At 50.5% G+C, this 20,938-nt stretch overlaps 1 protein-coding gene across 1 annotated transcript in view; it reads left to right on the top strand.

Moving 5' to 3' along the window:
* Positions 1-10,350: 10,350 nt before the first annotated feature.
* FGFR1 (fibroblast growth factor receptor 1) overlaps positions 10,351-20,938 on the top strand; it is a 47,530-nt gene continuing 36,942 nt past the window's right edge. The window contains exons 1-2 of the mRNA XM_069484985.1: positions 10,351-10,899; positions 19,955-20,133. Coding sequence (XP_069341086.1) covers positions 20,043-20,133 — 91 coding nt within the window. The 5' untranslated portion in view covers positions 10,351-10,899; positions 19,955-20,042. The remainder of the gene's footprint in view (positions 10,900-19,954; positions 20,134-20,938) is intronic.

Raw genomic sequence — 20,938 nt, 5'->3', positions numbered from 1 at the left:
GAGGCCAATCCGGCTGTGAAGTAAGAGACAAAACCACTTTAACCAGAATACTTCCCTTTGCTTCTCTACGCAAAATTTTGAAAAGATAGAAGGAGATGGACTTATCAGTGGGCAGCAAGCATGGAAAAAGATAAAAATGAAAAATAAACTTGAAACATACCTAGCAAAAAGCGTATTTGATTGGAAAGATTCTTTCCATCTCAATTCTCTGTGGGCCTATTCAAAACAGAGATATGCTTTCTTAAAATACAGTTTCTGCACTGGCTGGTTGAATCTCCTTAAAAATGCCTTCCATATTTTCACCGGCCCCCACTTCAGCGTGAACTCGTAATTCCTGAACACCACGTCCCAGGGGACCAGGCGAACTTGAGCAGGCAGGGTGATTCTGAAACCCACTGACACCCCTAAGTGACACTGACATTTGGGGCCACGGGTGTCAGATTTCAGCTTTTTTTCTACTACCCCACCCCTCCCCCAACACACACACACACACACACACACACACACGGAGTTAAAAGATCCTACAAGGCAGAACTGTTTCATAAAAATGGCACTGGTGTTAATTCAAGCAGATTAGTGACAAGTTCTCTTTAAAAACACACACTCAAAGTGTTACAATTCTGTTTGGTGTGGTTTAAGCTTTTTTTCTTTTTTAATAATTGAATTTTTAAAGAAAGAGCAGTTTTAAATTCCCTTCTGTGGACACTGTTAATCAAGAACAGCCTCTTTCCCCGGGTTAAATGGCAGGCAACAAAGGCTATGGAGTCCGACTGTCTGCATTTGTAGGCTTGTTCCTCACCTAACCACTTGTGGGACTATGCAGGCTCTCCAAGTCTCAGTGTTCCCACCTGTGAAATGGGGACTAACAATAGTGTCTATCTCATTGTGAGGGTCAAATGGGATGACTTGTGTAAAAGTGTTCGGCACGATGCCTACCCTCAGTAAACATTCATTAGATATTAGCTATCACGGCTTCAGAACAAGACATACCCCCAAAAAGCTTCAAGCACAGAGATCAAATATAACACTGCCATTTGTATTTTCTACACAGGCACACCTCCCAGATATTGTGGGTTCGGTTCCAGACCACTGCAATAAAGCAAATGTCACAAGTCACATGAATTTTTTGGTTTCCTGGTGCATACAAAAGTTATGTTTACACTATACTGTAGTCTATTGAGGGTGCAATAGCATTATGTCTAAAAAACAATGTACAGACCTTAATTAAATAATATTTTATTGCTGAAAATTGCCTTCCGGGAGTTGTAATCTTTTTGGTGGTGGAGGGTCTCGCTTGAGTGTCGATGGCTCCTGACTGATCAGCGTGGTGACTGCTGAAGGTCGTGGTGGCCGTGGATCCTTTTTCTTTTCTTTTTTAGTTTTTAAAATTTTTTTTTTCTTTAGAGTTGGGGTCTCACTCTTTTTCCCAGGCTGGAGTGAGTGGCACGATCACTGTAACCTCAAATTCCTGGGCTTTCGCCACCATGCCCAGCTAATTTTTGAAATTTTGGGGAGAGACTGGGTCTTGCTGTGTTGCCCAGGCTGGTCTTGAAGTCCTGGCCTCAAGTGATCCTCCCCCCTTGACCTCCCAAAGTGCTAGGATTACAGGTGTGAGCCATTATGTCCTGCCATAATTTCTTTTTCTTTCTTTTTTTTTTTTGAGACAGAGTCTCACCCTGTTGCCCAGGCTAGAGTGCCCTGGCATCAGCCTAGCTCACAGCAACCTCAAACTCCTGGGCTCAAGCAATCCTCCTGCCTCAGCCTCCCGAGTAGCTGGGACTACAGGCATGCACCACCATGCCTGGCTAATTTTTCTATACATAATTTTAGCTGTCCATATAATTTCTTTCTATTTTTAGTAGAGACGGGGGTCTCGCTCTTGCTCAGGCTGGTCTCGAACTCCTGAGCTCAAACAATCCGCCTGCCTCGGCCCCCCAGAGTGCTAGGATTACAGGCATGAGCCACCGCGCCCAGCCCATAATTTCTTAAACTAAGAAACAATGAAGTTTGTTACATCAATTGACTCTTCCTTTTATGAAAGATTCCTCTGTAGCATGCAATACTGTTGGACAGCATTTTACCCACAGTAGAACTTCTTTCAAAATTGGAGTCAATCCTCAAACTCTGCTGCTGCTTTATCAACTAAATTTATGAAATATTCAAAATCCTTTCTTGCTGTTTCAACAATGTTCACAGCGTCTTCATGAGGCGTAGATTCTACCTCAAGAAACCACTTTCTTTGCTCATCCATAAAAAGCAACTCCTCATCCATTCAAGATTTATCTCGCATGAGATTGCAGCGATGTAGTCACATCTTCAGGCTCCGCTGCTAATTCTAGTTTCTCTTGCTGTTTCCGCCACAAATGCAGTTACGTTCTCCACTGAGTCTTGAACCTCTCAAAGTCATCCAGAGGGTTGGAATCAACTTCTTCCAACCTCCTGTTAATGTTGATATTTTGACTTCCTCTCATGAATCATGAATGTTCTTAATGGCATCTAGAATAGTGAATCCTTTCCAGAAGGTTTTCAATTGACTCTGCCTAGATCAATCAGAGGAATCGCTATCTTTTTTTTTTTTTTTTTTTTTTTGGTAGAGATGCGATCTTGCTATGTTGCTCCTCTGAAACTCCTGGCTTCAAATGATCCTCCCATCTCTGCCTTCCAAAGTGCTGGGATTATACGCGTGAGCCACTGTGCCCAGCCCAGGAATCAGTATCTATGGCAGCTCATGTACTTCTTAAATAATAAAACTTGAAAGTCAAAATTACTCCTTGATCCATGGGCTGCAGAATAGATATTTATTAGGTTAGTAAGCATGAAAACAACATTCACTCCTGGTGCATTTACATCAGAGCTCTTGGGTGACCAGGTACATTGTCAATGAGTAGTAATATTTTGAAAGGAATCTCTTTTTCTGAGTGGTAGGTCTTAGTAGGGGGATTAAAATATTCAGTAAACCATGCCATAAACAGACGAGCTGCCATCCAGGCTTTGCTGTTCCATTGACAGAGCACAGGCAGAGTAGATTTAGCATCATTCTTAGGGGCCCTAGGAATTTCAAAATGGTAAACGAGTATTGACTTCAACTTAAAGTCACCAGGGGCATTAGCCCCTAACAAGAGAGTCCAACCTGTCCTTTGAAGACAGGCATTGACTTCTCTTCTCTAGCTAGGAAAGCTCTAGATGGCCTTTTCCTCCAACAGAAGGCTACAATGTTTCACCTACACTGGAAATCTGTTGCTTAGTGTAGCCACCTTCACCATGATCTTGGCTAGATCTTCTAGATCGCTTGCTGCAGCTTCTACATCAGCACTTGCTGCTTTGCCTTTGAACTTTATGCTATGGGGGCAGCTTCTTTCCTTAAACCTCCTGAGCAAACCTCTGCCGGCTTCAAACTTTTCTTCTGCAGCTTCCTCACCTCTCTCAGCCTTCATAGAATGGAAGCGAGTCAGGTCCTTGCTCTGGATTAGGCTATGGCTTAAGGGAATGTTGTAGCTGGTCTGATCTTCAATCCAGACCACTCACACTTTCTCCATGTCAGCAATAGAGCAATAGGCTGTTTTGCTTTCTTATCATTGGTGTGTTCACCAGAGTAGCACTTTTAATTTCCTTTAAGAATTTTTCCTTTGCATTTACAACTTGGCCAACTGGTGCGGAGAGGTCTATCTTGGCTTTCAACATGCCTTCCTAACTTAATCATTTCTAACTTCTGATTTAAAGTGAGAGACATGCGACTCTTCCTTTCACTTGAACACTTGGAGGCCATGGTAGGGTTATTCATTGGCCTAATTTCAATATTATTGGGTTTCAGGGAATAGAAAGGTCTCAGGAAAGGGAGATGAGGGAATAACTGGTGGGTGGGACAGTGAGAACACACACAACGTTTATCGATTAATTTGCCATCTTATGTGGGCGTGGCTCGTGTCACCCCAAAACAATTACAGCAGTAAACATCACAGATCACTGTCCACAGATCACCATAACAGATACGATGTTTGCAATATTGTGAGCATTATCGAAATGGACACAGAGACACAAAGCGAGCATACGCTGCCAGGAAAATGGCACCAACAGAGTTGCTTGGTGCAGGTTGTTGCCACAAACCTTCAATTTATGCAAAACAAAATAACTGGGAAGCGCAATAAAGCAAAGCACAATAAAACCAGGTATGCCTGTACACTTCTTAGAAGATAAGCTCACATGCTCGGAAACTTATCAGAACCAGACAAGTGGCTCTAGGAACACAACAGTACATTCTTGGCCTCTGTCTAGCCTTAGCAAGTCCTGGAAGACCTACTAGACTGAACACCCCTCGAGACTGCTTTCTAGATAGGCCTGCGAAATCCAGCCCAGCTGACTTGGCCAGGGCACTGTGGGAGCGTGCCCGGCTTCTCCCGGCTGGGGCAGGCTGCACAAAGGTGCCCTGCAGTGTCTCTGCGGTGGCTGGCATGGAGGAAACAAGGTTTTGGTGAAGACTAACGGTCAGAGGCCTTCCTGAACCCAAAGCATTCTTTAGTCATCTGAGATATCAAAAGATCAGTTTTCATGGTGTCGCTCTTTCTCTTTAGATGAGGGGCTATTCTGTAGGGCGGCTGGGTTTGTGGTCACCATGGGTGGGGGATTAGGAGTGTCTTGTGAAGACTTGAGAGTGACCATTTAAGTGTTGTCCAAAGGGACTTACATCTGGCAGGGCATTTTTTCACGATCTTGCTTCTTGCCTAAAGATAAAATCATATCACTCAGTATATGTTGGCTCTTTTAAAATATACCATTGGCATGTTATTATTCTGCTGATTAGAAAAGTGGTATGCGGTCAGGACCAGGGTGCCTTTGAGCAAGTTGGAATAAGGTGCCACTTCCTCTGGGCAGGTGTAGCTCTGCAGCAGCACACAGAATTCAGCCCAGCACACAACCTGCTCAAACACAGATGGCCCTACCAACACCCTCCTCTGGAAAAATAAAAAGGATGCAAATGTATGTAAAAAAGAAAGTGTTAGCCTCTTATAATCACACTTCCAGAGAAAACAACTATTAATCGTTTGGTTAACAGACCTTTGTTTGTTTTGTTTTATTTTGACAAAATAATAAAATTCAATTAGGGGGAAATCTAACCTAAATGGGAGAATACCGTCTATGTTTAAATTCTCTTCCTCTCTGACCCTGCCCAGCCCAAGATCACCAAAAGTTCTCAACAACCCAGGAGAAGTCATCTGCAACTCTCTTAGCATATCCATGGCTGGAGCCCACTTCAAAGTGGAGTCCTCAAGGATCCTAGTCTAACCCTAAACTTTGATCTTTGTCCCCAGGCAGGACAGAAGCCTAAGAAACTGGGTCCCCCACTCCTGGGGCGGTCCTCAGAAATGCAAATTATTCACTGTTCCGCCACTGTCTCTTCCCTCACCTCTCCAGACCCCAGCCCTCGGAGGGGTGGCTTTAACTGGGACAGGGTTTTTAAATTGGGGTCAGAAAGAGGGGAGTCTTTAGGGAACCCCGAAGAAAAGCAGAGGGCCAAAGTCCAGCTTGTTTGCGGTTAACATTCTGAAGGGAGCCAGTCCTAGAACCAGAGACCACAGCTAAAAGGATTCACTGAGGTTTTATTAGCCTCCTTCGATTCTCTTTACACAATTTTGTTTTCCTTTTGTTTCATAGTAAAACCAGTAACAAAAAGGGCTGCTTATCTTGGGGTACAGCAAGGAAGGGGGAGATTAGTGTGAAAATTATATCTTTCTCTGCAGCTGCTATTAGGGGACAGAGAATCTGGGGTGGAGGTGGGGGTGGTGGATGGATAGGAGAGCCACAAAGATACCTAGGAAACAGACCGCAGAAGAGGTGTCTTGGACCAAAGGAAAGTTCTTGGGCTAACATAGTAACAATGGCTACCGTTTATTGAGCACTTGCAATGTGCTGGGCACTGTGCCAAGTGCATTCCATGCATTATCTCATTTAATCCTTTCAACAGTCCCCAGAAAACCAGTTACCAGTGTTGTCCTCATTTCACCTTTGAGGAACTGGAGTGGAATTAAGCAGCTCACCCAAGATCACACAGCCGGAAAGAAGTGGCAGAATCAGGGCTGATGCTCAGAACTTTCTGGCCCCAGAGACTAAGTTTATCCCCTTAGAGCAAGATCATTCAGAAGCTTCAGTGCCAGCCAACTCCCAACTCCCTTTGCCCCCTGCCCAGGGTGCTCTCCAGACTGGCTTGCCTCCATTTTCCCAGATGAGTTTGGGGGTTTTCCCGTATTGGTTGCCATCATTCAGGATTCAGGCATCCCCTCCCCTGAATGGTCTCCTCTCCTGAGCTGTCCTCCCAAAGCACCCTGCAGATGCTCCCGGGTGGCACCACTTGTCATGTTTGGTCTCCTCCATAAGACTGTGAGCTCCCCAGGAGGCTGTGCCCTCGTCTTCTCCTTCATCTTCAGATCCGCTGTGCCCAACACAGTGCCCGACACTTAAGAAGTGCTCTCTTGGCCGGGCGCGGTGGCTCACGCCTGTAATCCTAGCACTCTGGGAGGCCGAGGTGGGCGGATCGTTTGAGCTCAGGAGTTCGAGACCAGCCTGAGCAAGAGCGAGACCCCATCTCTACTAAAAATAGAAAGAAATTATATGGACAGCTAAAAATGTATATAGAAAAAATTAGCCGGGCATGGTGGTGCATGCCTGTAGTCCCAGCTACTCGGGAGGCTGAGACAGGAGGATCACTTGAGCTCAGGAGTTTGAGGTTGCTGTGAGCTAGGCTGACGCCACGGCACTCACTCTAGCCTGGGCAACAGAGGGAGACTCTGTCTCAAAAAAAAAAAAAAAAAAAAAAAGAAGTGCTCTCTGCCACCCCAGTGCTCAGCAAATAAATGTGGCATTAAGGCCAGACAAGCTGAGCTGTCAGGAAGACCGCTAGCTCCCTTTCCCACTCCCAGTTGGTAGGAGACAGTGAATGTTATTTACAAAAACACCAAGCTAAACAAGACCCTCCCTTCCCTGACATGCTGAAGCTGTGCTGAGAACAGCCAGGGGTCACCAAATGGTGACCAGATGGTAACTGACTGCTGCTCCCTAACTCCAGGGGCCAGGGGCAAAAGGCTGGGCCGCCCACCTGCTCCTGGGGACCTGTGAACGATCCACTTTGCAGGGAAAAACCCAGACAGGCCCCTCCTCCTGAGTCCCTTCTGCAACCAGCTCTCAGAGCTGACTCTGCCAGTTGCCACCATGTCCAGGGGACTCTGGAAGCCTGAGCTAGAAGTTCTGCAGTCCAACCTCGCCCAGTATAGCTGTTGCTTACAGTCCCCGACTTCTTCCATGACAGGCAGGTGTTAACTCCGTAGTACCTACCCCAGCAGCACAGCTGAGCCCTAAAATAGCTAAACTCAGACAGGGCAGGAGAGCACTGGGGCAGAGGGAGTGTGGGGCGGAGGAAGAGGAGCTCCCTTCTCATGGAAGAACTGTGAGGAAGGACACAAGTAGCTGCTGGAAGAGGGAAGGGATTTTCTGCCATGTTCCCAAACAAAGAGAGCAGACCGGGCTTTGGGGACAGCTCTGTTTCCCTTCCTTTCACTCAGCACAGGTCCACTCCTCCCACAGATCTGGGAGGTAACAGGCCCCCAACTGGTTATCAGGTCCTGGAGCGTGAGGGCCTTTGTTTCCCACTCAGACATCTAGCTGGCAGGGCAAGGGGCTGACAAATCCTCCCTGACCCTCCCAGCTCTTTGTTATCTCGGAGGGAAGATTACATTTCTGTGTGGGGAGGCAAGGTGCCAGGAAGCCTCAGAGCAGGACAGAGACAGGCAGAGCTGCCGTCTGACCCCAGTTGCCTGGAGCGGCTCAGGGCTGCCCTGGGGACCTCTCCCTCCACTGGCCTGGGGCCTTTCCAGAAATGAAGGTCTGAATCTCAGAAAGAGGGGGATGGGGGGATGCAGAGGGGAGCTGGGCTGGACAGATAAAAGCAGCCAACTCTCAATTATTCAGGAGTGCGCCTGCGGTCTGTGGGGGGCCCATGCCTCCTCTTGGTTCCTCACCTTCTCCACTGCACTACTTCTAGCTCTTTCCCTGAGAAATGGGGGCAGCAGAGCTGGCAAGCTGGCACTTGCTTCCATTTGGGTTTCTGGCTAAATCTATAGAGGAATTTGTTCTGCGGCAGCCCTATGCCCCTCAACACCAAACCGGCATTTAGCTCATTCTTTCTGTTCAAATCGAGGACATATTCTTCAGCCTCCCCTTTTGGGTTCAAGATACTCTCAAAATGGTTCCACATCAAAAGAAAAAAGACCTGGAATTAAAACCCTTTGTTTTACAAGAATTATGGAGAGGAAGGGTGATACACTGTTTTTCAGGAACAAAGTGGGAAAACAGTAGTTGGGTGTCAACATTAAATTCTGGATTTTTCCATGGCTTGCCTTTACCATCATATTCCCTCAAATCGTATTTCCTCCTCTGGTAAGCCAGGTCTGTTACGCTTATTAAGTCCATCGACAACAAATACATATGAAAACCTCCTGAGTAGAGTCCTAAGCTGGGTCAGACACACAGATGGGATCCTTGCCCTAGAACAGTTTAGAAGCTGGCTAGAGTGCAAAGAGTAGAAAAGACAAAAAGCTGTGTTAGGTATCAAATCTGGGGATATACCAGAAAATCAGAGGGGTTCCGGAAACCGACAAAGCTGGGATTAGCCGGGAAGGCCTCTCCAAGGGAGAGGTGTGAGTCTGGCCTTCTCACAGGCCAGGGTTGAGTGTTATTTAAAATGCCAGGGGTCTAATGGGTGGGCAGCTTGTGTGGGCAGCTGACCCAGCCTGACCAGGAGCTGAAGGGCTGAGGAGTTGGAGAGACACGCTTGCAGGGAAACTCCAGAAATGATGGCTGAAGCTCCTTTATTCTACAAACACGCAAGTGCCTGCTTTTGGTTTAGTTTTTTATTTATTCATGTTCAAGAAATATTTATTGAATATTAACTCTTTGGCCAGCCAATAAACGTTTCTTGAGTGCCTACTCTGTGAATGACACTGTATTCCTTCACCTGATGGTCAAACAGAGAAATAAACCTAAGGACCCTTTTCTTAAATGGGGGAGGAGTGAAACTGTCATTCCGTGTTCAAGGTTCTACCACCTTTGGGGTTGAAGTGGTAGGGTGGGGATGGGGGAACGGTCCCTACTATTAACTTACATAGTGACTTCTATCAACACTTTTGGTGCACTGACGTCCATTATTTTATTTAATTTTAGTGACAGCCTTGTGAAGGTATCTGAACAGATAGATTCCTGTCATGATTTTATCAGAAGCATGACATGTCCAAAGTAAACCAGTTCAGAAGTGGCAGACCAGAATGAAGGTGCCCTTCCTACCTGGCGTGGCGGGCTCCAATGGTACCATCAGCCCGCACCTGGCCTGGTATCACAGGTACCGCAGAGCCTCAGAGAAAATACACATTCTTGGCTCCTTCTTGGAACAACCGGATTCCTCATGTCTGAACAGGCCCAAGAATTTGTATTTTTCAGAAGTTTCCCAAAAGGACTCATGTCCATTTGTATTAGGGAACCAGCAGATTATACCACTCTGCGGGGAGGACGCAGGGCAAAGGGCATTTTAGCCATTTTTCCCCAGGGGGTTGGTCCTTAGAGCACGGGAGGGTCTCTGTGTGGCCTCAGATTAACTTCCAATCCCCACTCAACCTTTGCTTCCTAAACATTCACTGTGGCTGGAGACTTCTGCAGGCCCGCCATGGCGCGGCAGAATTTGCAGGGTCCCGCTCCCGCTGCACCACAACGCCTAAATCATGAGGCTGGGGAAATCTGAGATCCCAGGGAAGGTTCTGAGGCGGGGTTGACCTTCTCAGGAATAAAAACAGCTTGTATTTATTGAGTGTTAACTATGTGCCAGGCCCTCGTTTACTCCTCGACTCTGTGCGGAAGGTGCTATTATCCCCCTCTGCAGACGGGAACACCGAGATTCAGAGCGCGCGAATCGTTTCCCGAAGGCACACAGTCAGACTCCAAAGCCCACGCGACCACGTACGACCTCAGGGCGACAGCGTCTCTCCACCTCACCCCCAACCCGCTAATCTGTCCACGGCCTGAAGCTCGGGCGCCCTCCCGGCGGTGCTCAGACCCAAGGGCACGAGCGCCAAAGGGGACGGGACCGCAGGAAGGGAAGGGACGGGCAGCGCGCCCGGCGGCGCCGTCGCTCCCCACCTCTCGGGGGCCGCGGCTCGGGAACTACAAGGCCCAGCAGGCAGCTGCAGGGGAGGAGGAGGAGGAGGGACCAGCGCGGGAGGGAGTGAGCGAGCCCTCGCGCCTCGCCGGCGCACAGCGCTCCGAGCGCTCCTGCGGGCACTGGTGCGGCGGCGAGCGGGAGCCCGAACGCCGGTCCAGCCGCAGCGCGCGGAGGAGCCCGGGCTGCGCCGGGGCTGGGCGGCAACGTCCGGACGGGACCGCGACTCTGCTTAGCGCATTGCGGCGACCTCGCCTTCCCCCGCCGCGAGCGCGCCGCAGCTGGAAAAGCGGCGGAGACCGAGACTTTTCTCCGGTCCGGCTCGGGCGCCCCGCGGGGCGCGCTGTACCCGTGCTGCAGTCGGGCACGCCGCGGCGCCGGGGCCCCGCAGGGCGATGGAGCCCCGTCTGCACGAAGCGTGAGGCGCCGCCGCCGGGCTCTGGAGAAGGGGGGCACGGGGTCTGGAGACCCCCGGCGGCGGACGGGAGCCCTCCCCCCGCCCCGCCTCCGGGGCACCAGCTCCGGCTCCATTGTTCCCGCCCGGGCTGGAGGCGCCGAGCACCGAGCGCCACCGGGAGTCGAGCGCCGGACGCGGGGCTCTCGCGACCCCGCCAGGACCCGAACGGAGCCCGGGGGCGGCGGGCCGGAGCGGGGGACGCGGGCGCCACGGCGGACTCTCCAGAGGCGGATCCTCAACGCCGAGTGAGGTAAGAGCCGCGGCGCCCCCAGATCCGGGGCGGGCTTGGCGTCCCGAGCGGCCCCCGGCGCCGGAGCCTCCTGGCCGCTCTTCGCCCGCCGCAGCCCAGTCGGGGCCGGCGCCTCCCTCCGCTCGCTGCCCGCCCCCTCCGCCTCCCGGCTCCCCCCAGCGCTCCGCGCCCCCTTTGGGCTCCCTCCCTCCGCCCGCGTCGCCGCTGCGCCCCCTCCCCGCGCCCGTCCCGCCGCTCCTCTGCCGCCCAACTTTTCCGCCAACTCTCGCTCGGGAGCCGGCGGCGCGGCGGCGGCGGCAGCGGCTCCGCGGTGAGTCCGGGAGGGACAGGGCCGGGCCGAGGCGGGGAGGCCCACGGTCTCCGCGGACTGCGGAGGCGGCGGGAGCGGGCGGCGAGCTGGGCGTGTGCGCGTTACATTCCGCTCCTTCTCCTTCGGTCCCTTGTGGGATTCTCCCAATGCAGCAGGTAGCTTTGGGCGGAACGCTGAAAACCCCGGCATTCCCGAGTCCTTTTCCGCCTCCGGGCCAGTCTGGGGTCCCTGTTGGGAGCAGGGTGGGGGCTTGAGGGGGGAAGGAAGTAGAGGGAAGGTTAGCTCCTCTCGAATAGGTTTAAGGAGGTGTCGTCACCAAATGGCTGAATCTGCTTTAGCGGAGAGCGAGGAAGGAGTCCCCTTTCCAGAGGGGGTGATCTACTTAGAGGATCTCAGGGGGGTCGGAAGTTTGGGGAACCGCAGGACGACCAGCGGATGACGCTGGGCCCCAGTGCAGGGCAGGGGCGGGGGCGCGTTCGGTTCCAGTCCGGTTCTTAGGGGTGGGCGTTGTGTCCGGTGCGGTTCGCTCGGCCTCGATGCATGTTGCTTCTCGGGCCCAGACCCCTCTGCCCTCTGCCTCCCGCTCCCCGTCCCGTTATGTTTGGGGTGAGGATAAATGAGAGGCTAGAACCCACTTTTGCAGAGGAATTTGTGCACGTTGTAGAAGGGGGTTCATGTAACACACACCCCCACGAGACAGCCAGGCACTTCGGAGGAGAGTGAAGCCTGTTTCTTTTTCCTGGGCCCAGAAGCCATCAGCCCGTTTGAAAAACATTTCCACGGAGCCTTTCTCCCCCAGCGCCCCCCCTTCGCGTTTTCCAGATGTAGCAGCGCATCTGGTTCCGTTTCACTCCACACCGGTACACGGCAGCCGCATTGCTAACCTCCTCCCCTCCCCCTCCCCTAAATTAGAACTGGGATTCTTCAACTTGTCTTTACCGCCTCCCTCCTTAAAATTTCTGGAGATTTGGAGATGGGGCGTTGGGATTTGGGGGAGAAAAGAAAGTTGCCTTGAATCCTAAGTTATTCATGTGCCCACCAAGTGAGTTGTTCTCTGCTTGGTGGTGGTGGTGGTTGGGATGTTTTCTAGATGGCGCAGAAAAGAGGCTTTTTTGGGAGATGGGACCAGGGTTTTAGGAAACCGTTCATCTGCTAGCGGTGGCCTCTTTGGCCGCGGATCTGGCCCATAACTGGCCTTGATGGAAGTTTCTGGAAACATAGCATTGCTTTCTCTTCCACTGAGTTGCAGCTGGAGCTGCGGGAGCGGCTGTCCCTGTCCGGAGCCCGCGGTCGGGTCTTGGCCGCCCAGCGGTGGCGTCACGCGTCCCTTTTCACCCTGGGGGCGAGCCCCGCGCGCCACGGCCGGGGGCGGGGGCGGGGGCCGGTGCCGCCCCCGGTGTGTTCGCGGGGAGGGGAGTGACTCGCGCCGCAGCCCCCGGAAACTAAAGGGGGGTATTTTACCATTTAGGTAACGGCTGCAGGTTTGGAATCCGGAGTTGGATTGTCGATTTACTTTCTGTAACAGTCTCTGAGGCAGGAAAGCACCGTAAGATCCAAAGTTGCGGGAGGGTGGGAGAGTTGGTCCCTCTCACCCGCTCCTTTCCAGCCTCCTTCAAATTGAAAACACTTCTCTGGTTTCCTTCTTTGGGCAGTAGTTTTGGAGGCTGTAATGAAATCGCACTTTCTCTAGACGTGGTAATTAAGGTGACTGTTTCCTCCGCAGATGTGCCCTGCCCTTTGCACCTCCGGACCAGCGCTTTTTTTGGAATACCATCTAAATTGTAGAACCTTAGCCTTGAGACTGTTTAGCAGAAAGTGGCCATTTTCCTCCCTTGGCCCAGCCTCCGGGTTTCCTCTCTGAGGCTTGTTTAAAAGCTAAGTAGCAGGGCCCCGTGGGACGTGCCTTGGTCTGGCTAATTACCCCCACGCCTGGGTCATCTCCCTTCCTCTCGGTGACCGCGGGCCAGCAATCTCTGCCTGCCGTCTGTCCCGATGGCCTGCCTGCATAATGACTTGTTTACATATTTCCCCCCAGTTGGTTAGAAGGAGCTCCAGGGCTGCCACTGACCCTCAGGGTGCAGGGTGTCTGGGGACTGGGAGGCTGCCGGGGCCTGGCTCCAGCTGGGATGGTTATGCGCTTGCTGCATCAGTGACGAGCTCCTTGAAGTATCTGTTGCATTTACTCTTAGTCATAGCTGAGTGTCAGCCTTTTAATGAGGGCCGTCCAGATCAGAGCCACTTGAACTGCGTGCTTTCACTGCCTGCGTTTACCTACCTGCAGAAATGTCCCTTTGGGGGGTACTTTCACAGTGGGGATTTGGGCGGGAGTGGGCACCACTTCCTTTGGTTCCAAAGTGGACAGTCTTAGGGGGCTTTTTTCCTTGGTCTCTGGCCATGGAGGATGTTAGAAAGTTCCAGTAGGTACCCTTTGCATAGCAAGTGAATCAAAGGCACAGGAATGGAAAAAGATTCCCCACCTAGGGGAGAGGGTTAGAGTATACCCATGCATCCCTTAGCCTGGCCAGCTTTATTCCTGGTAGACTCCAGAGGGCAAGAAAACTGAATTGAGCATTGGGTAGGCAGATTCCAGCCTCAGAGACCAAGGAAAAGCCATGGGTTTTGCTTTTAGTAGTGTGCTTTTTGTTTGTTTTGGGTATTGACCTGAAACAGGACTCCTGAAGTAGAGGAGATTTGCTGATCTGAGCTTGGGGTTTAGCAGCCAGCTTCTCCAAAGGCTTTTTTCTTGCCTCCATTTTTAAATCTCTTTCATCAAAATGGCTGTTAGTAGAAGAGCATCCTAGGAAAGTTGGAGCCTGTTGCTGCTGGAAGGAAAGGAGTTAGATAAAATTGATTCCAATGTCCTGTTCTGAAAGGGCCTCACATCACTTGAGATGAGTTTAATTTCCTCTTGGGAAATGTGTCTTGCATTTTTGCTTTCCCCAGAGCTTTGTAAAAGGTCTGGATGCACCAAGGACTGGTGGGAGTCCAGATGTGCGGCTTTAGAGAAGATTCTGGGGTTTCCAGAGAGGATTAAATACCAGACTTGGGCTAGGATATTTGTTTTACCCACCAAGGTTGCATCTACCTTAAGCAGAAATTCTCTCCTCACCACCTCGCCCCCTTAAAGAAAGAAGTAATGTTTGGTCTTCCTCTTCCCCTCCCGGCCCCCCCTGGTATACAGCACTCACCTAGGTGAACAACTCCAGGGACATGGAGTTCGCTAGCATATCCTGTCTTCAGTAGCAAGGTTTCCTAGATTATGTGCAGCAGTTAGTGTTTCTCTCATCACTAATTTTTTGTAGACTTTTTATTCCCAAGGACATTTGGACACTTTTTCTTTTAACAGATTCAAAATAAAAAATTAGCATTTCCCTTGGACTAACCAAAATTTTGCAAGCTGAGCTGTATAACTTTTTTCAGATGGTTTGTTAGATACTTGCTCTGCCCTCTCAACATTGAGTAGAGAATTCTTGCTTTTGCGAAAAGGGACCATTTCTGTTAAGAAGTAACCCTTATTCTCATCTGAAGAGATTAATGTTTTGGTGTTAACTTCCTCAATTCTGAAGAATCAAAAATATTAAGAAAATTTCTCAGTTGATGTTCTCTGGAATAGTGCTTGGCTGGTTTACAAGGGGTACTGACTATGGCTTTTCCCTGGTATTCTCAACCTCTTTTCTGGGAGAATCTATGCTAGTTTCTTCTCAGTCAGCCTTCTTTTCTTTCATTCATGTATTCATTCACTTAACAAGTATCTCAGCATCTTCTGTGTCCACTAGGTGCTAAGGGTATTAATAACGGTTAGAGGCAGGCGTGGTGGGTCACACCTGTAATCTCAGCACTTTGGGAGGCCAAGGCAGGAGGATCACTTGAGCCCAGGAGTTGAAGACCACCAGCCTGAGCAACATAATGAGACCTTGTCTCTACAAAAATTTTTTTAGAAAGTTAGCCAGGCATGGTGGCACACACCTGTAGTCCTAGCTACTCAGAAGGCTGCAGCGAGTTTTAATTGTGCCACTGCACTCCAGCCTGGGCAACAGAGCAAAATCCTGTATCTAAAAAAAAACACAACCCAAAGGTTAAGTAGGTACAGACCCTGCTCTGAAGGAGCCTACAGTCCCCTGGGGAGAGAAGGGGATGGGGAACGTAAATAGCAATCACGAAAGATGACCTGAGCCTCTCATCAGAGGGGCTAGGAAGATGGTTTGTAAATTCAGAGCAATGAGATCCTCTAGCCAGAAAGCCCAAGAAAAGCTGTGAAAGAGGTAGGTACTTAAGGTGGGGCTCAGAGCATAGCAAAGACCTGGCCCAGGGCAAAGAAGAAACTCTTGCACAGAGATGCAGATTGCCTGGAGCTGTGAGCTCTACCATTGGGTAGAAATATAACATGAGCTGCAGGTAATTTTAGCTTCTCTAGTAGCCATGTTTGAAATCAAGTAAAAAGAAACAAGCTAAATTCATTTTTAATTAGTTTGCTTAGATTTCGATAATTTAAGTCATTTAACCCAATATATCCAAAATATTATCATTGGAACATGTAATCAATATAAAAATTATTGATGAGATACTTTTTTTGTATATATATATATATATATATATATATATATATATTTTAACTGTCCATATAATTTCTTTCTATTTTTAGTAGAGGCGGGGTCCATATAATTTCTTTCTATTTTTAGTAGAGACGGGGTCTCGCTCTTGCTCAGGCTGGTCTCGAACTTCTGAGCTCAAACAATCCGCCTTCCTCGGCCTCCCAGAGTGCTAGCATTACAGGCATGAGCCACCGCGCCCGGCCTGATGAGATACTTTCCATTCTTTTTTTGTCTTACCAAGTTTTCAAGATCCAGTGTATATTTTTCACTTCTAGCACATCCCAGTTAGCACCAGCCACAGTTCCAGTGTACAATAGCCACGTATGGTTAGTGGCCACCATACAGGCCAGCCCGTTATGAGACACAAAGATGGGGAGTGAGAAATACCTTTGGAAAGGTTGGAAGTTCGTGTCTTCGTCCTGCCAATTACCAGATTTCCTGAGAGTGCTATCAAAGAGTTACTCAAAGCATTATTCTACTATATGATAATAATTATAAACATATTAATCTATTAAATATAAAAATATTTGTAATATTTATGTTTTATTATACTTTAGAGGGGAGAGCACACTGCCCATGTGATCCTCATAACCGCCTGTGATGTAGCCCCCTCCAACAGGTGGAAAACTGAGGCTCGGAAAGGTTCAGTGACTGTCCCCGGGTGGCAGGATTCTAAATGGAAGGTCACACGTTTACACTTTCTCCAGAGAACAGGGAGAAAAAGGCTTGGCTGTGAACTCATCTGCTGGTTTTCCTGACATCATTTTTGGACAAGGAGCCCTGATGTGCACAGAATGTTTACTCTTAGAATGAGGGAGCGCCGCAAGGTCGTGTGGGCCGACCCTGGCTTGCTCGGCAGACGCCTTCCGCATCTTGCACGGGGTTGGTACTCTCGAGAGGAGACAGTGGGCACTGTCACCCTCACGGCCCATCGGATCTTTGTAACCACCCGTGATGCAGGCAGGGAAAATAGCTCATCCCCCTCCGACAAGTGGGAAAGCTGAAATGTCGCGTGTGTTTTCCTCTCCGCTCCCCACTGAGACCCCTGCAGGCAGGCGAGTTGGGCTGTGAATCCCGGGGGACTGACCGATATTGGAGAGACCCAGAGCCAGCTGCAGGGTCTCTGAGGAAGCTGCTGTGTACACTTGTGAGGCTACAGGTCACATCTGTCAAGCAGTGAAGGAAGGAGGCTGTTCCTAAGGGATTTGAAGAATTCAGTAATTAGCAGGAGAAGGTGAGGTGAAGGAGGAGGTGGCAGTCCTCAGGGTCCCAGACAGCATGTGGACTGGCGGCTTATGTCACTGTGTTTTCTGCAGGTGTGTGGAATGGGGCATGTGCCCACTCACCTTTTCATTCCAGGAGTTGGTGCCAGGAGGCTGGGTTTGCTTAACACACGTGTTTTACACATGTGAACCTCGAGGCCCAGAGGGGTAGGAGAAGAGGAGACTTTTGTACCTCTTTTTGGGAGTGAGCTGAGGGAAGCTGCCAGATGAGTTTGAGGTGCATTGATCCCAGACCTGAGAGAGGACAGTCTACAGCCAGCCCTCACTTGTGAGGAGGTGGCAGGCTTTTCAGGGGACAGAGTGGCCGAGTGGCGGTTCAAGCTGCCTGTCTGCTGTGTTTGAAACCGAGTTTAATCAACTCAAGAGGATATCACCCTTTCCCACTGGATGCTAAAAATGTATTCAGTCCTCCGGTAGTGACTGTGAGACTGAGGCTTTCTTACTGAGGTTCACCTTTCTGGGTGACAGGCCTGCATCAGTTAGCCGTGTCTTTGGGATGTAGTGAGATGTGGGATGCGGGTTTAGGGATGTCCTCAGGCAAGCATTGTTTCTATCCCAGGCCCTGGGGTGTGCCCCATCCTAGGGACTAGAGCAGCAGTCCCCAACCTTTTTTGGCACCAAGGACCAGTTTCATGGAAGACAGTTTTTCTATGGACTAGGGTGGTGAAGGGGGTTGGTTTGGGGATGATTCAAGCACATTACATTTATTGTGTACTTTATTTCTATTATTACCTTGTCACTTGCCACTCCTGATAGGGTTTTGATATGGGTCTGCAAGCAATTGATTTATTATGGTCTCTGTGCAGTCAAACCTCTCTGCTACTGATAATCTGTATTTGCAGCTGCTCCCCAGTGCTAGCATCGCCGCCTCAGCTCCACCCCAGATCATCAGGCATTACATTCTCATAACGATGTGCAGCCTAGATCCCTCGCATGCGCGGTTTACAGTAGGTTCCCACTCCTATGAGAATCTGATGCCACCGCTGATCTGACAGGAGGCTTACGCGGTGACGTGAGCGATGGGGAGCAGCTGTAAATACAGATGAAGCTTCGCTGGCTTGCCGGCCACTCACCTCCTGCTGTGACCCGGTTCCTAACAGGCCATGGACCGGTACCAGTCCTCGGCCTGGGCGTTGGGGACTGCAGGCCTAGAGGGTTCATCTCTGATCTGCTTCCAAGGATCTTTCTTTCGACCAAAGGAATTGAGAACCAAGGCTCTTTCATTTCCAGAGTTACCTCGGATTTGTCCTTGTGTACTTGGTTTGGAGAAAATGAGTTTGCATCAGATAGGGCCAGGTTTGATCTGAAAACCTGGGTGATAAGAGACCCACTAGAGTCCTGGTGCTGTTGGTTACTTACCTGCATGTCCTTGGACAAAGTACCTCTTTGAGTCTCAGTTCCTCCACTGCTTAAAGGGGAATAACAATTTCTATCCCCTATGCATTTGTAGTGAGGAATAAATGAAGTTTCACAGTTATAAATTAATTGTACCTAGTGGCATGCTTGACACGTAGTAGGTATTCAGTATTCATTCCATTTTGTCTCTTCTAGTTCCTCTCCTAAATTTAGAAAAATGAAAGAGAAATGTTTAGTTCTCTTTTGATTCGAAATCATTAAAAAATTTTAGTAAGCCCTGGGAGGGAGCTGGTGGTATTGTGTGCGTATTCCCACCGGCCAAGCACATGTGAGCAAAGCCAAGAATCCAGGGGTTTTTCTGCCAGCCAGGACTGACTCACTCGGCCGAGGGGCCCTGCCGGGCCGGGGTGGGGGAGGCAGGGCTGAAGCACCACATTAGGGCATGTTCCGGGGCAGTGGATTCTCTGAATAACTTGGACGGTTCCCTGGAGCTTTTAGGACAGAAGCCACCTGGAAGACAGAGATGGTCACCCCCTTGCAGCCCAGACAGTGCCCAGAAAGTCTTGTCACTTAGTAAACATTTAGCAGCAATGATCCGTTCTCTAAGGCCCCAGGGAGCTGTTTCAAATGTTACCACTCTGACCGGAGAAGCGTGTAGATTCTGTACTTCAGCTGGGGCAGCGTGAGCCGCCTTTGAGTCAGCCCTTGCAAGAGCTCTTGACTCTGCAGTGGGACCTTTTTAACCCCAGCTTCGCTGCTCATACCCGTCAGACATCGGTGTCACCTTTTGGCAGTGGGGAGGAGAACTGGATCCACCCCAGATCTCCGCACTCTGAGGCTCTTTGTAAGCAGTTGCTGAGGGCTGTGTTCTCTCCGAGGGAGGGCGTGGAACTAGAGAGTCCTGTGATTTAGACCCTGTTAGGGGCCAAGAGGAGAACCTTGGCGGTGATTTATTTCAGCTTCCTCATCGCATCGGTCCGGGAGGCGCAGTATCTTACTGGAGTCCAGCAGCTGCTAACTAGTTATCTCTGTGGTTCCCATTTCCTAGTGCTCGGCCCTGTCCACGATTCTTCACCCCCTTTCTTCCGCAGCAGCAGAGGGATTGGTTTGCCCCGGACAGGTGTGAGTCCCCCGCAGCTGCAGCACACCGTGGAGCCCCGGTGCACAAAGAGCAGAACCACCTGGGACATTCCCGAGCCCATTCACTTTCCAGCACACACGATCTTGAGGCTTATTTCTTGGAGAAACTCGTGACGATATTCCCAACCAGGCTTACACATAATCTGTGCTCAAAACATGGTTGCAGAATTGAATTAAAGCACCCTTTGTCTAATTAAGACCTATAACTTCTGATAGGATCACAGTTTTCTTCCTTGCGAATTAAGGAGTAAGTTATTGCTTCCAGTAGCCTCCTGGGCTGGGCCACCGACCGTGCCACGTGCTTCACTGTCTTTTTTCCTTGCCCCTCCTCTACCCAGACGCCCCTAACTTTTTTTTTTCCTCCCTTTCCCCAGAGTCAGCTTGAGAAGGAGGGTCGGGCTCACGGCGGAGTATCCATGGAGGTGTGGAGCCTTCTCACCAACCTCTAACTGCAGAACTGGGATGTGGAGCTGGAAGTGCCTCCTCTTCTGGGCTGTGCTGGTCACAGCCACACTCTGCACTGCCAGGCCGGCCCCGACCTTGCCTGAGGAAGGTAAGGCCAGGCCTTGGGAACAGGGTGGGCCGGCAGGGCGGTGACGTGGTTGAGTGGGACGGCTCCTTCCTGTAGGAGAGACTGTCGAGACACCCGGGCCGGTTCGGGCCTGGTTACAGACGTGACCGGCTTCATCAGAGGTTGGGTGGTGAAGGCCAGAGGGCCACGCTCACAGGGTCGGGGTGTGCTTTTCTCTCCCTGAGGAAAGAACCCCTGATTGCAGCCCTAGAGCCAGCCCCTCAACCTAGGTGACACACCAGACGGCTGGTGCAGGGGACAGTGGGCCTGGGAACCTGGGTCTAGAACTTGGATCAGACTACAGCAGACATTGTCGGAGGTGAGAACGTGATAAAGACCTCTGGCTTCTAGAAGATTGTTCCCGAGACACATCTGTGAGCGTCAGCAGTCACAGCAGTTGGCTGACTGCTGCGCCTCCCTTGGCCGAGTCCCACAGGCTGTGTGGGGGCTGCTGAGTGGTTTGCTGGAGCGTGTACTGTTTGGGGGGTTTCGAGGAGATCGAGAACCAGGAGGCACAGAGACCGCTGGCATTTGGGGATTCAGAGATCACTGGTGGCGGGATGGCCTTGCCCAGTGCTCTCGGGATTTGCTTGGGTTCTGAAAATACCTCTGGAGAGGTACACCTGGTGGCTTTCAAGGGACTTCGAGAGCTAATGTGTGGGCATTTCTGCTGCCATGGGGTCATGTGGCTTGTGATGTGGTGGCTGATCACACAGAGGAGGTTGGCAGATGGTGAGTGAAAGGCTCCCGGTGCCCGTGACAGGGCAGCTGTGTTTAGACCCGGGCT

The sequence above is a fragment of the Eulemur rufifrons genome, chromosome 12, assembly GCF_041146395.1.
Source record: "Eulemur rufifrons isolate Redbay chromosome 12, OSU_ERuf_1, whole genome shotgun sequence".
Lineage (NCBI taxonomy): Eukaryota > Metazoa > Chordata > Mammalia > Primates > Lemuridae > Eulemur > Eulemur rufifrons.
This window is presented reverse-complemented; position numbering and strand designations above follow the sequence as displayed.